Source organism: Petromyzon marinus, chromosome 50, assembly GCF_048934315.1.
Source record: "Petromyzon marinus isolate PM22_M1 ecotype Great Lakes invasive population chromosome 50, UKy_Petmar_22M1.pri1.0, whole genome shotgun sequence".
NCBI classification, from domain to species: Eukaryota; Metazoa; Chordata; class Hyperoartia; order Petromyzontiformes; family Petromyzontidae; genus Petromyzon; species Petromyzon marinus.
Window position 1 is genome coordinate 11,425,465 of NC_133716.1, and position 21,190 is coordinate 11,446,654.

The 21,190-nt window shown below is 50.1% G+C and overlaps 1 protein-coding gene across 2 annotated transcripts in view; it reads left to right on the forward strand.

The window, feature by feature from the left end:
• Positions 1–13,968, forward strand: part of NUP214 (nucleoporin 214) — a 46,941-nt gene extending 32,973 nt beyond the window's left edge. For both annotated transcript variants that reach the window (XM_032973332.2, XM_032973333.2), the window contains 9 exons: positions 294–336; positions 1,515–3,092; positions 4,516–4,589; positions 5,944–6,091; positions 8,085–8,252; positions 8,818–9,001; positions 12,220–12,440; positions 13,201–13,234; positions 13,829–13,968. In XM_032973332.2, coding sequence (XP_032829223.2) covers positions 294–336; positions 1,515–3,092; positions 4,516–4,589; positions 5,944–6,091; positions 8,085–8,252; positions 8,818–9,001; positions 12,220–12,440; positions 13,201–13,234; positions 13,829–13,865 — 2,487 coding nt within the window. In that variant the 3' untranslated portion in view covers positions 13,866–13,968. The remainder of the gene's footprint in view (positions 1–293; positions 337–1,514; positions 3,093–4,515; positions 4,590–5,943; positions 6,092–8,084; positions 8,253–8,817; positions 9,002–12,219; positions 12,441–13,200; positions 13,235–13,828) is intronic.
• The last annotated feature ends 7,222 nt before the right edge of the window (positions 13,969–21,190 follow it).

Here is a 21,190-nt window from a genome sequence, read left to right on the forward strand (position 1 = left end):
GGCGGAATGCCTGAAAGTCGTGTGGCTGTGACTTTTTAAACCATTTTTATACCATTAATGAAGCTTCAAGCTCAAGAGCCTGGGATAACCGACTCTCTTACGAATGTATAGAACAGCTGCCCTGTGTGTTTTAGTGTCCTTTCCATGGTACATGTAATTATTTTGCCCAAGGCTACTCATGTATAACATCTCAAAGTAGTAATTTTCAACACTTTTTAAGCAGCGGATGTTGTGGTGTGCATTCTCTGGTTGTTTGAGGCGTTGATCGATGTCTGTAATATTTTTTTTGGCAGACATTTGGAGCGAAACCTGCGACTAACATGGTCACCAGCACAGGTAAAGTGTTTCGCAAGTCTTCCGCAGAGCACCTGCAGATCAGCGGCACCGCGGTTAGGTCACGAGTTCAAATCCCAGTCCCGTGCTGGAGTGGGGAAGGGGGCCAAGAGGTCAGTCATGGTTGGCACCGTGGGAATGTAGAATTTCCATCGACGCTGGCTCTGCACCGGTAGTGGAGGCTGACGGCATGCTGATGGCCCACGTTGACGCCTTGCGTTAGATCGACGAGTACACATCCATATGCAACGTATATACACGTTGCACACAATCATGGGAATATCCCACAAAGTTGTTCCAATCGTCACGGCATATTTGTGCATGGCGCGCATGCAGCAGCTGTGTAGGTTAACTTCAGATTGATGACGTGTGTTCCGGAAAGTCATTTAGGACTCATCGTCAAGTCTTATTTTGGCTGAGGCCCATTGAGCTAATTAGATATGTTTCAACGGTGATCCAACCAAAGTGGCAATCATGTTACATGGGAAGGAATGGTTTTCAGGGCTTCAGGTGGGACACCACGGTGGTGAGATGTTAAATACCTCGCCTGGTATACAGGACGTCGTGGGTTCTATCCTGACCCTGATGCCTGGATATTTCTGTGTACTCCGGTTTTTCCCTCCACATTTAGAATCAAAATGCTTTTTAGAGTATTTGGTTGATATAAATTTCCACGTGATGAGCCACTTCGTTGAGCTATCATTCGTCACCAGGTCGCTTCTGAAAAAGAGCTACATAGCTCGGTTAGCCTTACCTGGTAAGATAAAAAATAGTTTAAATCGTTTAGTTTCACAGAGCAAAGCGGGTACATTTTATACACATGGACAATAAACAGCCATCACCATGTACAATATAAATCTAGTAATCTGAACTATTGCATGGCACTTGGCCATGTGTACTTGGTACGACTGCCCGTTCCAACACGTCTGGTCAGTGTGGAAGAGTAGGCCAATAATATTCTCGAGAGGAGCTCTCCGGAGTTCCCTCTGTGTGAGGCACTTCCACGTGCAGTGGTACAGGCAAAGAGACATCAAGGCTGGACCTTCACCATTACCATCAGCAGGGTGGCAGGTGGTTGCACATGCGTATGTTGAACTTCTTTCGCACCTTACGTAGCCAGCCGTGACAGTCGCTTTCGCGTTGTGTCTCCCCTAAATCCGTTCTGCCGTCTGCCGCCACAGCTCCCGCTAACAAGAACGTGGCCCCCAAACCCAGCGGTGGCGGCGGCTCCAGCGCCGCCGCGTTCTCCTTCGCATCCCACTCAGCCTTCTCCGGGGGAAGCCCCTTCTCGTTCTCCACCGCCTCTGATGGCGCCGCGCCCACGGGGGGCAAGACGGCGACGACGGCGGCTTCGACGGAGGCCGCCGCCCCGCCGCAGCCTTCCTCGCAGGCCCCAGGAAGGGCCTCGGGTGGCGACGCCTCCTTCGGGCAGTTCTTCGACATCTTGAAGACGGCGAACTGGAACCCTGGCGAGCCCGGCAAGACGCACACCGGGGCGCCCTTCTCCCTGGCGTCGGCGAGCAACGGCCGTTCGCTCTTTGGCCAGCCTGCGCCCACCACTACCGCCACCACGGCTGCCAACGCCGCCAGTGCTGGAAAAGCTGCGGCGTTCTCCTTCAGTCTGCCGGTGACCACCGCCGCCGCCACCCCCACGACCACCAGCGCTGCCGTGGCTGTCACGCAGGGGCCTTCCCTTTCATCCGCTTCAGCGGCTGTCGCACCGCTGCCACCGCCAAACACTCTTTCAGTTGGTGATGTGTCGCCACAAACTGTTCCTGTGGCTAGCACAGCGCCAGTGCCGTCAGCCGTGCCCGTGCCGCCGAGTGCCGGCGATGCCGCCCCGGCGCCGTCATTTGTCACGACCACGGTCACCGCCACCACGGTCACTGCCGCCGCTGCCGAGGAGCCTCCCTCTGCCGCCCTGGTTCCCAGCGCAGTGCCCGGGGCCGAGACACCGTCTCCACCGCCGCCAGCTCACACACCGCAGCAGGAGACGCAGGATTCGGCGGGGGCGGCTGTAGTCGGGAGCGAGCAGCCGACAGCGGCCATGACGGCGCAGGTGTTTAGTTTTTGTATGCCCCCGGCGTCCGCTTCCACCCCGGCCCCTGGCACGGTGGCGCAGCCCACGGCGACCAGCGCCGTTGCGCCGGAAGCGCCTTCAGCCGCTGCAGCGCCAGCAGCGGCAGGAGCGGCGACCGCCACGACCGCCGCTGCCGCCGCCGTCCCCGCAAACGCCGCCTTTGGCGTTCCGTCGGCCTTTGGGCAGCCGCCCACCACGGGCGTGGGGACCTTCGCCACGTCTACCCCGCTCGCGACACCACAGCCCCAACAGCAGCAGCCACAGCAAGCGGCGGGTGCGCCCGCAGCGGCATCGCCGACGCCGACCTTTGGCTTCGGACAGCCATCGGGGGAGGCGTTTGGGGTCGCCCCGGCATTTGGCGCGGCCGCCCCCACCTCGGCGCCCGCGGCTGCCACGACGACGGCCCCGGCGGCCGCACCCCCGGCAACGTCCACCGGCCCATTTGCCGGGACAACACCGCCGGTGTTTGGTGCGACTTCTGGATCCGGAGTCGGCCTTTTCGGTGGTGGCACAGGCTCAACTGCTGGAGGGTTTTTTGGACAGCCGAGCGCGGGCGGTGGTGGCGCTGTCAGCGCGTTTGGGCAGGCGGCACCGGCTGCTGCTGCTGCTGCTGCTCCTGTAAGCGGTGCGACGACCGGGACGGTGGCGACCACCGGGTTTGGATTTGGCTCCACTTCCGGTGCGGATCAGTGCACGAGTGCGATTATCACAAACACACACTAACATTTAAACTAAACTATTTACATTATGAGACCTCCTTTGCCAGTAGCAAGATATAGTAATAGGTTTTCACCCTTTTATCTGCCGCCAAAACTGACACCTTCATACAAGGGATCATGTTTGCAATAACCACAACACAAGCAGTCAAAATGCAAACAAAAGAGACAACTCTGATAATGATATGCACTGTCCTTGAAATTGATTGGTCCACACCCGAAACGGCTCTAAGAAAAGTCGTCTCGGTGTGGACCAATCAATTTCAAGGACGGTGCATATCATCATAGTTATCTCTTTTTGTTTGCATTTTGACTGCTTGTGTTGTGGTTATTGCAAACATGATCCCTTGTATAAAGGTGTCAGTTTTGGTGCCAGATAAAAGGGTTAAAACCTATTACTACTAAACTATTGTTATTTAACCAGGTCAGACACAGTGAGTTATATAGCTCTTTTACAGAAGCGACCTGGCCACAAATGATAGCTCAACAAAGTGGCCTATCATTTGGATATTTACAGTGGCCAAATACTCTAAATGCATGTTTCTAAATGTGGAGGGTAAAGCCAGAGGCCCCAGAGAAAAATCCATGCGACCATGGGGAGAACATGCAAATTCCAAATATAGAGCAGGCGTCAGGGTCTGGATCCAACCCACAGCCTCTTCTATACCAGGCGAGGTAGTTAACATCTCGCCAGCATGGCGCTTCACACAGCAGACAGTGGAGGGAGAAGGGCCGTCAAGGCCACAAGAGAAAAAGCCCAAGCATAGACTTGTAAAGAGATGCGTGGAGGCAGAACGAGGTGCGTTAGAAAGAGTGGGAAAGGCAGAGATACCTTGAGAGACACGGAGAAAGCCATGGAGATAGACACATGGAAAGGTGCAAAAGAGTTGGAGAGTCTTGGACAAAGACAAAGGAGAGGAAAAACCCCATGTAATAGAAGAGGTGAGAGATGTATAGAGGGAGAGACTGAATGACAGACAGAGAGAAATGTGGAGAGAGACAGACAGATAAGAGACAGTGATATAATGGGGACACTGATCGATAAGGAGCAATACGGAGACGAATGGTGATAATTGCCCTTCGACAGTAGGTGGTGCTCATATTTTTTCTTGCCTGACGATCATTCCGCAGAACTGTAATGAACCAATTAAGGTGAAAAGCTAAATGAGCTTTGCTCATGAGAAATATAACTTTTAGCAAAAGTTGTTGATAAGTGGCATTTCCTTAACAGGCTTTGCTGATGAGACTGAAGTTGAGGCCGTTTGCTTTGCTTAAATGCCGCAGGGGAACGTGAGCGCAGAAGTTGTATACTTCACTTTGGTCTCGTGGGTGTTGCGTAGGCAGTACGTAAGTACAGATCGCGTTGCCTCGTGTGTTCCTCTCTAGGCTTTGGATCGCAGTCCTCGTCGGCGCCTGCCTTTGGACAGCCAGCAGCAGGTGGTGGAGGGGCCTTTGGGCAGGTGAGAGACACCTTGGATGCACTGGAACTTCCCAATTACTTAAGGCCAAATAAAGACAAATGCGAGGTTGTTGATAGAAAACTTCCAGACCTAAAAAGGGGCCCAAACCAAGACACGTTGTGGGACCCCACCCTATGATTCAGTGCAAAACACCCGTGGCACACAAAGCCACACTCGGGCAACATCTCAAATGTCCTGGGTCGATGCCTCCAAAGCTTTTGCGTCTTGTGTACCCATAAACTGTTCTGCGAGCCCCTACCAGCGTATAGGTTTCATGTTTCACTTAGAATCAATTCGCGTTTAGAGTAGTTGGCTACAATAAATGTCCATGTGACAAGCCGCCACTTCGTTGAGCTATCATTTCTGGCGAGGTCGATTCTCAAAAAGAGCTCTACAGCTCAGTGGGTCTTGGTGAAATAAAAAATAAGTTTTTAATAATTTTAAAAAGTTCTCAATTTTAATAACGTTTACAAGTAGATACCACCTTGGTCGTTTAATTATACTTAATTGCATTAAACTAATTATGGGCCATTTCATCGTTAAGAACACTTTTATATGACCACTCCTGTGTAATTTAAATCCGACAGCCATGTCACTATAATCGCAAAGCGGGGGCAGAAGGCTGAGGTTTAGAAACAGTAAAGCGTTTTGTTTATTTGTAAACTAAATATAACAAATGAGGCTCCACGAGCATGGCACCCAAGCGCACGGGGTCCCTAAATTCCATACAACAGTTAAGAATAGATCTTCAGAATGGCGAGTACAGGGGTCGTAAACCAAATTAACGAGAAGAGACATTTTTCCGAATTCGGTATAAAAAAATATATATTCCAAGAGCCGCAATGCACTGCGTGGTGAATACGAGATGAAGGAACCTTAATAAATAACTTGCACGAAGCCATCCTTAAAAGAGCCGCATGCGGCCCCGGAGCCGCAGGTTGCTGACTCCAGGGGGAGTACTCGCACACGCACACTTGGCATCAGCAGCAGCTCTGATTGGTAGCCCCACATGACCACACCCCACGTGAACACCACCATCACATCCCATTTACCACCCCCCCCCCCCCAAGACAGGTCACAGGGGTATGCTTACCGCAAGTTGGAAACCGCTGTCCAAAGTCATTACGCGCGGTGACTATGCTTGGTTTTCCAACTTAAGATCAGCAGCGACGACGATGATAATAATCATTATGGTGATGGTTACCAAGGTTGTTGACGATCATTCGGATGCCGATAAAGACGGCGATGGTTGTGATGATGATGGAGCGGCCCGGATGCCCCGTCTCATTGTAACTATTGTCAAAAGTTGGTTTTGTCGTTCTCCGGTCCGTCATTGTCGTCCCTGTGCCTCCAGCCGGCAGCAGGCAGTGCGGGATCGCTGTTCGGCGGCACCGGCGGGAGCGGCTTCTTCAGCGGCCTGGGCAGCAAGCCAAGCCAGGAGGCGGCTAACAAGAACCCTTTCGGACAGACGAACGCGGGAGGCCTCTTTGCAGGCAGCAGCAGTGAGTCATAGTGGCGAAATGTTAACTCCCTCGCCTGGTATGCAGGATGTCCTAGGTTCGATCCTGACCACAACGCCTGCTGTATATTTCGAGTTGGCATGTCTTTCTCTCCCCGTGGTCGCATGGATTTTTTTTCTGGGTCCTCTGGTTTTTCCCTCCACATTTAGAAACACTCATTTATAGTGTTTAGCTGCTATAAATTTCCACATGATAAGCCATTTCTTTGGGCTATTATTTGTGATAGTAGCCCGGCCACTTCTGAAAAAGAACTATATAACTCAGTGGGTCTTACCTGGTAAAATAAAATAGTTCGAGTCCGACCAGCAATCAGAGTGAGCTGTGGTGGTGCCGTCAATGTTAGGTCTCCAAGATACAGTAAAGCCCTTGAAGCTTGACTATAATTCGGGGAGGGAGAATATTTCTGGTTGTGGGTAATGTATAGCATACTGCAAGTAATGAATTCAACAACCACAGCCTGTGGCGGCCCCCAACAGACTGGCCAAGTAAATCCTCACGATCCACTCACACAGCGTGCGGTGGGCCTTCATCCAGCAGTGGATTTAAGCAACAAAAATACTACAGTATGTCCATACGTAATAGATGTGTGTGTAGTGCACGTGTGTTTTACCGTCAAAAGTATTGAAAAGTATAATTGTAGAGTACTGTAAAAAGAACGCGAACGGATTTGCTGTATTTGAGGATTTTCAATAATTCGAATAAGAGCGGCTTTCTGCGGCTTTCACTTAAAACTTTCACTCTACGTACCTTTTTTGATGATCCCGCGATGTAACTTTAATGTTAATGAATGAAAATGTATTTAAACTTTAGTTATGATATTTACATTCACTTCTAAGAGCTATGACTTATTAATCACTGAAATAACTGTTAGGATTATTTTGAAGGTCTTATCTTACGTGGTCTTAGGAAGTGGTGGGGGGGGGTCCCCCTCTCCCTCAGCCCTCACCCCTAGGGGCTCTGGGGTCTCAACCTCCGGTCATGAGGCGGGGGTGGAAGGCTCTTATCTTAAGGGGTTTTATGTATGGAGGGGGGGGGTCCTCCTCAGCCCCCCACCCCTGTCGGCCCGTGAGCGTGGTGGCAGATCAGCTGCCCACAGCGTCTTATTACGGCGCAATTTCACCTGGGGGGCGTACATGTTTGTGAGGGGCGCACCTCTGGTTGGCTGCTTGCTCGCGGTCACGTGACACACTTCAACCAATCCGTGCCACGTTAATCACAATCACAGAATCACAAAGTGACAGACTTGGGTGTTTATATATATTTAATATTTATTCAACGCTTAATAGGATAATAATATGAAGCAAAACAATTACAATTTTGTCCTGGAAAAGAAAATGACATTTGCGCAGTTTAATTCACATCGCAATTACCATGACTCGACACGTGAAGCTGATGTTCACCGAAGAGATTTTCTGATGGGTTACAAATATTTATTTTAATTTGTAAAAAATACATCTTCAAAATAAAAACCAGGCCACACCTAGCAGAGCAGAGGGCATGCAAGGGAACGGGTTCACCAGATTCCAAACAAGAGATAGGTATCTGGCTTTAGAATTGGTAGTGCACGCTGGTGTGTCGTCTCCTACCACTCACGGATTTCCGCAGGAACGGTGTTGAAGGGCTTAGTTTGCTTTCTTAAAGCAATGCTGCTGGATAACATGAGTCTGGAAGGCCAAGTGGATATTGAACTGAAAATGTTTTAATTTTACACAGAGACTCATCCTGACTAATCCTAAAACGGATGCTTATTTGTCTTGTTTTTATTTCTCCATCTCACATGATCTGCCTTGCTTATTCCGTTTCATTTGTTCAATTAGCCTAAGCATAACAGTTGAGTATAATGTACATATAAGTTGTACATTACAGATTCCTAAATTAACAATTTCACGCGTGCATCGTGATCTTGGCACTATCATGACCCACCCCACGCATTTACACCACACCACACACCACCCCTGCCCATCTCCCTCCGCAGACCCCCCGAGTCTGTTCGGGGCATCGGCCCCTGCATTTTGTTCCCCTACGTCGGGGACCGGCGGCTTTGGTGAGCAGAAGCCGGCGGGGGCCGGAGGGACGTTCAGCGGCGGTGCCAGTGTGGCAGCGCAGGGCTTTGGTGCCATCAGCAGCCCCTGCAAGACCCCAGGTGACCAGCCATCGCCTCCTTGTGTTCATTCACGCTTGCAGATCTACCCGCTGCCCCACGCTGCACGTATCGGGGCGATTTTTGGCCAACCATCACACAAAGTCGGCCGCGGAATCGCGCGCTTTCGGACGTGTCTTCTGTGGCCGTCTGGAACGCTCTGCCTTCCAATATTTGGAAACCACTGGAGCTGTGCACTTTTAAATCATCTCGATTGACAAACTCATTTCTTTAGAACTGTTTTTTGTGTTTAGATTGTTGTCCTTCCTCCTCACCTCCGATTAGCATGCTTAGCTACGTACGGTGTGAAAAAAAGTTCAACATACATAAGCGTGAACTGGTCCTGGGCCTCCCGTAGATTGACATGGCACTAAATGAGTCCCGGGGTGCAGTATGCAAACATCGGCGCAAAGGAGGCGACAGAGGGGCATGGTCCTGGCTTCGCTGCCACCTCGTGCGCCGTGCGGGCCTTAATAAGTGCTCGCTGACACCACTTTTCCCCAACCGTCTCTACAAGCAAAATATTTGTTGACAAATGTGCGTGTGTTGTACGTGTGTCGCGCATCAGGCTTTGGGGGACCGCCAGCCTTCGGGAGCCCCCCGTCGTTTGGGGGGAGTCCTGCATTTGGGGCAGCACCGGCGTTTGGGGCGGTGCCGGCGTTCGGGAGCCCGGTGCAGGCCGGGGCAGCGCCCTCTGCGCCCGCAAAGGTGTTCGGCGAAGGCACCGTTGCGGCGTCATCCGGCAGCTTCGGGTACTGCAGCCGCAGAGCAGCAATACAACCGGCACCAGCACTGTCATCACTAGCACCACCACCAGCACTATCATCACTACCACCACCAGCACTGTCATCACTACCACCACCAGCACTGTCATCACTACCACCACCACCAGCACTATCATCACTACCGCCACCAGCACTATCATCACTACCACCACCAGCACTATCATCACTACCACCACCAGCACTGTCATCACTACCACCACCAGCACTATCATCACTACCACCACCACCAGCACTGTCATCACTACCACCACCAGCACTATCATCACTACCACCACCAGCACTATCATCACTACCACCACCAGCACTATCATCACTGTCAACACTACCAGCACTGTCATCACTACCACCACCACCAGCACTGTCACTACCACCAGCACTGTCATCACTACCACCACCAGCACTATCATCACTGTCAACACTACCAGCACTATCATCATTACCACCACCAGCACTATCACTACCACCACCAGCACTGTCATCACTACCACCACCACCACCAGCACTATCATCACTACCACCACCAGCACTATCACTACCACCACCACCAGCACTGCCATCACTACTACCACCACCAGCACTGCCATCACTACCACCACCACCAGCACTGTCATCAATACCACCACCAGCACTATCACTACCACCACCAGCACTATCACTACCACCAGCACAATCACTATCATCACTGTCAACACTACCAGCACTATCATCACTGTCAACACCACCAGCACTATCATCACTGTCAACACCACCAGCACTATCATCACTACCAGCACTATCACTACCACCAGCACAATCACTACCACCAGCACAATCACTATCATCACTGTCAACACTACCAGCACTATCATCACTACTACCACCAGCACTATCACTACCACCACCACCAGCACTATCACTACCACCAGCACAATCACTATCATCACTGTCAACACCACCAGCACTATCATCACTACCACCACCAGCACTATCACTACCACCAGCACAATCACTATCATCACTGTCAACACCACTAGCGCTGTCATCACCACCAGCACTATCATCACTACCACCACCAGCATTGTCACTACCACCAGCACAATCACTATCATCACTGTCAACACTACCAGCACTATCATCACTACCACCACCACCAGCACTATCACTACCACCAGCACAATCACTATCATCACTGTCAACACTACCAGCACTATCATCACTACCACCACCAGCACTATCACTACCACCAGCACTATCATCACTGTCAACACCACCAGCACTATCATCTCTGTCAACACCACCAGCACTATCATCACTGTCAACACCACCAGCACTATCATCACTGTCAACACCACCAGCACTGTCATCACCACCACCAGCACTGTCACCACTACCATCACCACCAGCACTATTAGTCACTACCACCAGCACAATCACTGTCAACACTACCAGCACTGTCATTCCAATTAGCATTGTCATCACTACCACCAGCACCATCACTACCACCAGCACAATCACTATCATCACTGTCAACACTACCAGCACTATCATCACTACCACCACCAGCACTATCACAACCACCACCACCACCAGCACTATCACTACCACCAGCACAATCACTATCATCACTGTCACCACCAGCACTATCATCACTACCACCACGATCAGCACTATCATCACTACCACCACCACCAGCACTATCACTACCACCAGCACAATCACTATCATCACTGTCAACACTACCAGCACTATCATCACTACCACCACCACCAGCACTATCACTACCACCAGCACAATCACTATCATCACTGTCAACACCACCAGCACTATCATCACTACGACCACCAGCACTATCACTACCACTAGCACAATCACTATCATCACTGTCAACACCACCAGCACTATCATCACTACCACCACCACCAGCACTGTCAACAAGACCAGACCTATCATCACGATCAGCCCTATCATCACTATCACCAGCACTATCAATATCAGCACTACCAACACGAACAGTACCAGCACCATCATCATCACTTCCACCGGCATATCTGTCGTCACTAAGACCACCACCAGCAACATCATAATCACCAGCAGCACTACAACAATGACCACCACTCCCACCATGATGGTGATACTGGTCATGGCGATGGGAACTCTTCATGATGATTTGTTTTTGATAGAGCCGCCCTCCTTCATGCCGGGGGATGTCTCAGAGCACGTTAGAAGCGATAAGCCCCGTATATCTCATCTCATATCTCATTTCAACACATTTCAAAGGGGACCCCCCCCACCCCAGTGGCAGCTGTCCCTGTGTGGTACAAGATGACTCGGCATTAGTCTGCCAGTAGGCGAGAATGATTGCTGCTGGGTGTAACTCCAATTGAGCATTTAGAAGGACATTTTTTTTTTCGTAAAATGTGTACCATGATGCCAACACACAATGAATGAGATCAAAGGATATTTAATGTCCACTGTAAAGCAAACGGTGCAGAATATTTTAATTGGTAATATAATTGCAGTATTAATCAGGGCGGCGTGTGGGATTCTAATCGTGAGCCTCTGCAACAGGTGGCAAACACACTACCGTTGGGCAATGTCTCCGCCCTGATGACGATGACGAAGATGATGATGATTACGATTATTATGACTGCACTGTGATTATGCTGACTATTAATGATGTCGATGATGGCAGTTATGAATGAATGTTGACGACTGCGGTATATTGTTGACAACAGGGATACTGATTTGTGTGGCAGTCGCAATGCCGATGAGGGCAGCGATGCTACCAATTGCTGATGGTGTCCTTGATGACAGTGATGTTGCTCTCACTACCTGTCAATTGACGAGTCAACCTTTAACGCAATGTAAAAAACAAGCGTCACAATGTGGTCACGGTGCACTTCGGCAATTCATTCCCTTTTTTTGCTTCGGTTTCTGTCGCGTGCATCGTGTGCGTTGGCCCGCATGTTGCGTTTAGCTTGTTTCACCGAAGGTAACATTTGCACACGGCTTGTACAAACCGTGCAGGATCGATTCTTTGCCCGTGCGATTTGCCCACCCGCGTGTCGCGCGAGGATTTTAATCTCGCTTCATCGGCGCTTCGGCGAAAGTTTTGGCTGACGATTTAGCTGGCGATGCCCCGGCTCGCTCTTCTCTCCGTCCCCACCCCTCGCCGCGTCCGTCCCTGTCTCCCCCCGCCACGACAGCTTCGGTGTGGTGGGCTCGGCGCCTTCGTTCGGGAACCTCGCCAACCAGGCCAATCTCCCGAGCTTCGGCTCGGTGAGCGCAGTATCGGGTGGAACCACCACCTTCGGTTCGGCCCCGAGTGGATTTGGCGCCCCGGCCCAGGGGTTCGGCGCCCCCGCCCAGGGGTTCGGCGCTCAGCCCACCACGTTCGGTGGATTCGGTGGTGGTGGTGGTGGCACCGGTGAGAAGCCATTCACATAGACACATGTATAAGGCAACAAAAAAACCTCCGTGTAGTCTCAAGAGACTGTTTAGAGCGAGTGTTAGCGGGCACCTATAAAGGCTGGCACGGTCCACAAGGGGGTGGGTGTCCAGCACCACGCCCAGTCACCTTTGTCTCCCTAGAGTGGCGATTTTTACAAACCACACCGGGTACTCATTTGAGGCTGAGTCGACCTAGGGGAGGCCTAGGACCGGTTCAAATAATTGTCACTGGTGTTGGTCGTGAGTGGGAATCGAACCCGGGTCGCCAAGTTCGTAGCGAAGCGTGCTAACAGCTACACTACCGCTCAGAGCAGCTAAGGAGTTGACCATAAAACTAAAAGAGGGAAGTCAACCTAGGGGAGGCGCAGTAATGGCTCAGATAATTAATCGTCACTGGTGTTGGCCGTGAACGGGATTCAAACTCGGGTCGCCGGGTTCGTAGCTATTTGCACTAACCACTACACACATGTATGCATATGTACACACAGACTTATAGAAGCTGTAGATGATAATGGGGCAGCCCTGCAAAATCTCACGTCACTGCTGACGGAGAGACCTCCACTTGAACGAGCTCTTAGAGAGCCCCTCTAGGTGGTATATTGGCCTGCTGTTCTACGCTGGCCACAGGTCTTGGAGGAGCTGGGAGTGGCTTGGCACACGTGTGATATGACCTCTCTGTGGTGTATGGCGGCTGTGTCATGTTGCATTGTAACAACTTGGGGATATTGTTTTGGCAGGCTTTGGCAGCACTGGATTTGGATCTCAATCCACGTAAGTGTTCACACTCAACGTATTATTGAACAAGAAGGTGGTTTCAGATAATAAATCAATCAAACTTTATTATTAATGAAGTGCCCTTGGCAATAAAATCGTCACAGAGCGCTTCACTTGTAAACATTGCATTACATCATTAAAATTTTAGATACACGAAATAGTGAAAAGCATATAAAAAGAGTTTATAAATTACATATTTAGCCACATGTTAAAAACCGCAACACCTTCCTTATCAGATAGTGTTCATGGTACACTCCACGTGATCAAAACACCCTACACGCTGCACCATGAACACCCTACACGCTGCACCATGAACACCCTACACGCTGCACCATGAACACCCTACACGCTGCACCATGAACTCACTGCACCATGAACTCACTGCACCATGATGGTCAAATAACCATTGTGACCCGCACGGTTTGGGGAGGCCATAATCCAACAGTGGACATTGTTTCCAACATCGTGGCATGGTTTCTATGCGCAGTATTGATGAGCAGCAGTAGCAAACACCCGCTGCAGGAAAACTTAAAGCGTGCGAGTAGGTTTTCCGTGTAACGCATGTGGTTGCCTCTGTTTGTGCCGTTGCAGTCCCTCTGGATCTGCGTTCTCCGGATGGAGAAGCTGAAAATCGCCGTTTGCGAATTTAATCGATGGCTTGTTAGTCCGAGTTCTGTTTATGTTTTTGTATGATTCGTTCTGAACCAGTTGGCAATAAAAAATGTGCACAGGCCAGACTCGGAACTGACTTTATTGACGATGTCCGTATCATAGTCGCTTAGCTGACTTGACTGATGTCCTGAGTGGGAATATGGAGTTAGGTAATGGTCACAGCCTTATCGCCAGCGATGCACAAAACAACCATTAAATTTAATTTCAGTGTTTGATTAGCTTAATATAGCGCAACTCCACATGCAAAAAAAAGGTTATTTAACTGTGGTGTGTTGACCACTCGTTGTGGTGCAGTGGAAACTGGGCACCACCTTGCGTGGCCAAGGGTACACTGAAGAAACTTCATGAGGTGTTGTGGTGTCAACTTGCGGTGGCCCTTCCATGATACATGGTGGTGCACTGCGTGCTCACTGTGAGAGCTCCCCATTAAAATTCCTTCATCTCACGATGATGATGCCTATAACCCGATCACCAACAACACAACTTGAACAAGACTGTGCATAATACTGTTAGCATTTGCACTTAATATCATATCTTAATTGAATGTATAAAGCGCCTTAACCAAGGCGCTGAACAGAGAATTAGCAATAGTACAGCAAAACGGTGTGATGTGAGATGAGTTTATAAGGATGGTAGTACGTGAATACGATGATGCGTGAACTAAACGATGAAAGTGGCAATGAGTGGTTAGTGATGAGTGAGTGTAATGATGAATGGGTTGGTGGAGCCCAGCTCTGGCTCTTTGGCCAGACACTCGGAGCAAGTCGCTCGCTCGCGCGTTATAAGACTGGGCCGGCACTGACGAGCACATTTACAGTGAAGGAAAAAAAGTATTTGATCCCCTGCTGATTTTGTACGTTTGCCCACTGACAAAGAAATGATCAGTCTATAATTTTAATGGTAGGTTTATTTGAACAGTGAGAAACAGAATAACAACAAAAAAATCCAGAAAAACGCATGTCAAAAATTGTATAAATTGATTTGCATTTTAATGAGGGAAATAAGTATTTGACCCCCTCTCAATCAGAAATATTTCTGGCTCCCAGGTGTCTTTTATACAGGTAACGAGCTGAGATTAGGAGCACACTCTTAAAGGGAGTGATCCTAATCTCAGCTTGTTACCTGTATAAAAGGCACCTGTCCACAGAAGCAATCAATCAGATTCCAAACTCTCCACCATGGCCAAGACCAAAGAGCTCTCCAAGGATGTCAGGGACAAGATTGTAGACATACACAAGGCTGGAATAGGCTACAAGACCATTTCCAAGCAGCTTGGTGAGAAGGTGACAACAGTTGGTGCGATTATTCGCAAATGGAAGAAACAAAAGAACTCTCAATCTCCCTCGGCTTGGGGCTCCATGCAAGATCTCACCTCGTGGAGTTGCAATGATCATGAGAACGGTGAGGAATCAGTCCAAAACTAAACGGGAGGATCTTGTCAATGATCTCAAGGCAGCTGGGACCATAGTCACCAAGAAAACAATTGGTAACACACTACGCCGTGAAGGACTGAAATCCTGCAGAGCCCGCAAGGTCCGAGTGCTCAAGAAAACATACATGCCCGTCTGAAGTTTTCCAATGAACATCTGAATGATTCGGAGGACAACTGGGTGAAAGTGTTGTGGTCAGATGAGACCAAATGGAGCTCTTTGGCATCAACTGAACTCGCCGTGTTTGGAGGAGGAGGAATGCTGCCTATGACCCCAAGAACACCATCCCCACCGTCAAACATGGAGGTGGAAACATGCTTTGGGGGTGTTTTTCTGCTAAGGGGACAGGACAACTTCACCGCATCAAAGGGACGATGGACGGGGCCATGTACCGTCAAATCTTGGGTGAGAACCTCCTTCCCTCAGCCAGGGCATTGAAAATGGGTCGTGGATGGGTATTCCAGCATGACAATGACCCAAAAGACACGGCCAAGGCAACAAAGGAGTGGCTCAATAAGAAGCACATTAAGGTCCTTGAGTGGCCTAGCCAGTCTCCAGACCTTAATCCCATAGAAAATCTGTGGAGGGAGCTGAAGGTTCGAGTTGCCAAACGTCAGCCTCGAAACAGTGACTTGGAGATCTGCAAAGAGGAGTGGGACAAAATCCCTTCTGAGATGTGTGCAAACCTGGTGGCCAACTACAAGAAACGTCTGACCTCTGTAATTGCCAACAAGGGTTTTGCCACCAAGTACTAAGTCATGTTTTGCAGAGGGATCAAATACTTATTTCCCTCATTAAAATGCAAATACATTTATAACATTTTTGACATGCGTTTTTCTGGATTTGTTTGTTGTTATTCTGTCTCTCACTGTTCAAATAAACCTACCATTAAAATTATAGACTGATCATTTCTTTTTCAGTGGGCAAACGTACAAAATCAGCAGGGGATCACATACTTTTTTCCCTCACTGTACTTCCAGGGTCGCTTTCTCCAAGTCTGTTAAGGCTATACGGGGGATCTTTGCGTGTGTGTGGTTGTGCGGGGGGGGGCATGTTGTGGAGATAGTGGAGAAGTTTCCGGACATGGGATGTGTGCTTATGAACAGCAGTGGTCTCATTCCAATCAGTCGGGCGGCATTATTTTTTGGTCAGCTGCCTAACACTTTGGGGAAGCTAACTGGCCTGTTGCTCCACACGAAACTCCAGGTCTTCTCGGCCGCAGTCATGCCCTCCCTTCTCTTTGCTTGAAAAATATGGACCCCTCTAATGGAACGTCTGCGCCAGTTTGAAACATTCAGGCTGGCCTTCCTACGATCCATCCTGGGTTTAACCAGACTGGATTGTGTAAGGAGCTCAGATCCTTGAAAGATCTGGACACAGTCCCAACAGTGAGCTCCTCCAGCAGGCAAGGCTGCGTTGGTTGGGTCATGTAGCCTGCTTGCCCAGCCACCGCATGCCTAAGCAGCTTCTATTTGGCCGGATATATGGTTCTAAACGGGCTAGAAAAGAGCTGGACTGATGTGGCATAGAAGGGTGCGAAGCTAAAAGGACTTGCCGATGACTGGCACCAACGGTGTTTAGATCGGCCTCAGTGGAGGAAGTTCGTGAAGGACGCTACTGGGCAGTTGGAGGCAGTCGCTCTCCAGAAACAACCGAGGGCCTATGAGCGACGAGCAAAGTGCAAGGCTGATAAAATAAAAGCAAGTAGGCACCGTGGGATGCACAGCTGGTGCAATCTGCCAGTCATCTAAGTCAACGCATGGCACCTGGGTCTGTTCCGTGACCTCCTGCCAGGGAGCCTTCAACACTTCACGTGGCCTCAAAGTGCACCTCGCCTGCCACCAGCGCCGTCGTGATGTCAGCGCCACTTCGTGGTGGATGGCGGTTGTCGTTGTTCGTTAGGAGCGGTGGCGCAGTGGTTATTGCACTGCGGGGAGGAATTTTCCTCCACGGGGCGGACAGACTTTTTACTTTTAAACAACTTGTATTGCCGATAGTAGCAACAGCACTTGAGGCGATTCCGTATCGAAATACACAGTCACCAGCAGACAAATAACAAACAAGTCCAAGCTGGACTCGACAATGTGGAGGAGTCGAACGTAGTGGAGTTGCTTGATTCCAATGGTGAGGATCCGCCAAATGAGGATCTCTTGCTGCTGGGACGAGTCGATGAAGAAGCCGATGAAACGACGCAAACACCACAATCATTAATTGAATAAAAAAACATTGTCAGAGCCTTTTATTCATTGGGAAATAGCAATGGCCATTTTTCAGAGAGGATACAGAGAACGCAGCTGTAGAGTTAACAGGAGTTTGACCAGTGGCATTCACTCCTAAAAGGGGCTTTACCAGCAGAAGAAGAACAATTTTGTCCAGCTGTCTTTGGAGGGATTGTTTAGATGTTCTGCAATCATAGCCAGAAGGTCTACATTCCTGTGGCACCAGCTTCATCGTCAGATGAAGAGGCAGGTGATCATGTCCATTTGTCTGCTGCGACAGCGCCGCAACAGCTGGCTGCAGTCCCGTGTCGCTCCCACTGTTCGGCTCAGGGGTGAGCACATTTTTTGACTCGCGGGCCACAATGGGTTCTAAAATTTGACAGAGGGGCCGGGCCAGGAACAGATGGATGGAGTGTTTGTGTGAACTAATATAAATGACGCGTAAAAATCATTTCATGAAATGATTTGGCCTTTAACAGGTAGCAAAGCATTTATTTGCAAGGCAATTTAACAAATTGCACGAACATGAACAATACAAAAACATGTAACTCCCGGTCAAAGTGCGCCATCTAATGGGGGAAATGGGGGCATTACAGGAGAAAGGTAAAATTAAATTTAATAATATTTGGTCAAGTTCGGCAGGCCGGATTAAAAAGCCCAACGGGCCGTACTTTGCCCATGTCTGGTTTAGCTACTATTACCATACCTCGTACCTTACACACATCCTTCTTCACTATCCCCTGCTCTTCTTGCTTTCATCTTTCACTACATCTTATTATTTATTTTGTTTTAGTATTTTCCTCATTTTTACTTTGGAGGCGCCCGAGTTTTGGGCGGTGCCTCCAACCCCGCCTGCCTCCGCGCCTACGACACATGTCCCACGGCGCTGCTACAGCTCAAAAACGCCGGCTGCGGTGTCACACAGCCCGGCTTGCCTGCGGCCTCGCACAGCTGACGGGCTGTGTGGGTGAACGAGGCCGGCTGCTCCCACGCACGAGGCTGGAGGACGCCGGCTGCGCTGTTCACGCAGTGCGGCTCATCAGCTGCCCTGGGTCCGTTTCCTGCCAGCGACGTCCTCACAAGGCGCCTCTTCCGCCACTATCGGTGAGTGGGAACTTGGCGTGCCCCAGCATCGCCTGCAAGTGGGAGCTCGACGTGTTCCATTCACTGCTCAACACCACCAGCGAGTGTGAACGTGATGCAGACTGTCCACTGCTCAACACGAGAGAGTGGGTTTGCCTGCTGCCCAGCATCACCAGTGAATGGGAGCTCGGCGAGGTTCGTCCACCCTGCTGCATCACCTGCGAGCTGGAGCACAGTGCGTGGTCAGCTACTCCGCTGGACCTCGTGTTCTTCTGGCCGCTCAATTGTACGCACCGCGTGCGTGTTCGTGTCCGCCCGCGTAAGTGCTCAACGAGCGTTTACGTAGGTGTGCACGCACCCGCCACGTGCGTGGGAGTGCGTGCTGATGGCGTGGATCTTGGACACCACTACCTAGACTTGCTGCATCCGGCAGCACAGCCGCTTATCGGAGTACACCCGAATCCTGCCCCCCCCCCCAACACCACCACCCGTACAGCATGGCTGATATCACAGGGCTTCGACATGCACCATCTCTTCATCACCTGCACCTGGAATCTGCGCTCCTGAGGACGCTCTCTGGCTTCTTCGCGGTCAATGTCAGAGACTGCATTGGCACCGTGGTTGCAGAGGCGGTAGGGGCCGCTGTTCACAGGTCAACCTTCAACCAGCCATCTCCTCTGACCTCTCGATGCCGCGCCTCTTCGGATCTTCACATCCACCTTTACCCATCCGCCTCGGCCTACTCAACTCACGCTCCATTACCAACAAATCAGCCCTCATTCACGAGACCATCTCGGACCACCACATCGACCGTTTGCTTATTACCGAGACCTGGTGCAGGCCAGACTCCCCGCCAGCAATCTCTTTGGAAGTCGCGCCCCTGGGATACAAGGTTCTTCACAAACCTTGCGCGACTAATCAGCGGGGTGGTGGCTTAGCGGTCGTCTAAAATGCTGACTTGAAAATTAAAGAGCTCTATCTACCGATGGCTCCCGCCACCTTTGAGGTCCAGTCCGTGTCCCCCACTACTAACACCGAGTGCTTTTCCCTCATTTCCATCGATCGCCCTCCAGATGGCAGCATCACTACCTTCTTAAACGAGCTTTCCAATTTTCTATACCTCATTGCTAACCCATCTCACAGGCTCGTGCTTACTGGAGACTTTAACTGCCCCGGCAATACCCCAGCCTCCATTGATAGCCACCTCGAGTCAACCTTGGCCTGCCATAAACTGGTCATCACCAACTCAGGCCCCACCAAAGCTTCCTCAACAAATGTTGAGAGGACGCTCGACCTGGTCAAAGCATCAGGTTCACCCATCACTTCAGCTACCTCGGTGTCATCCTAGATTCAACTTTATCCTTCGACCGCCAAACCGATCACATCATCAGTTCATGTAACTTTCACCTGAAGACTCTCCGACACCTACGTCCTCTCATCTCCACTGAAACTGCCAACACATTGGCATGTTGCATAGTTGGGTCTCGCCTCGACTATTGCAACTCCGTCCTAGTCCGACCCTCCTGTGGCAACCTCAAAAAACTTCAAAGACTACAAAACCACCTGGCACGCACTCATCCCCGTCTCAACTCACTTGGCCTGTCTCCGTGCCTTCCACTGGCTACCCATCGCCAGCAGGGTCACATACAAGATCGCCTGCCTCTGCCACCATGCCTTCACATCTGCCTGCCCCCCGTACCTCTCTTCATTATTGACGACTTGCAGCACAGCACACGGCAGATGCCTTCACAGTGCGACTCACGACCTCCTCTTGATATCAAGATCCAGGACGGTCACGTCTATGCGCTGCTTCTTAGTGACTGCCCCAACAGTCTGGAACGCAATCCCTCTGCACATTCGCAGCATCACCTCAATCGCCTCCTTCAAGAGACACTTAAAAACTCACCTCTACAACCACGCTTTAAAGTGACTCTGAGCTTGGCTCCGCGCCTCTGAGTTGCGGCTGTTACGTCTGCAAATTTGCGCGCGTTATAAATTGCATTATTATTTATTATTATTTAGGCCCACTGGGCTATATATCTCTTATTCTTTGGGTCTTTCGGTAAAGTCACGTAGATAGAAAATAGAATCACGACGTTTCGATTGCAACACAAGCAATCGTCTATTTTTATATCTATGTGACTTTATCGAAAGACACAAATAGTATGAATTCCTGCAGTCACGAAAGCTTTACGTCAAAATAGCTCAACAAAGTGGATTATCATCTGGACCAAACACTATAAACGCATTAATCTTGACTTAAAGCTTTTCTGACTGCAGTAATTCATATTCTTTGGGTCTTTCTGTAAAGTCACGTAGATAGGTTCAAAGAAAATAACAAAAAACTACGACGTTTTGATCACAACTCAAGCGATCGTCATCCTCCTGATGATGATCGTCATCCTCCTGATGACCATCGCTTGAGTTGTGATCGAAACGTCGTAGTTTTTTGTTATTTTCTTTGAACCTATCTACGTGACTTTACTCAAAGATTCTAGATTTAAAGCTTTCGTGACTGCAAGGATCCATACTCATTGGTTCTATTCGGT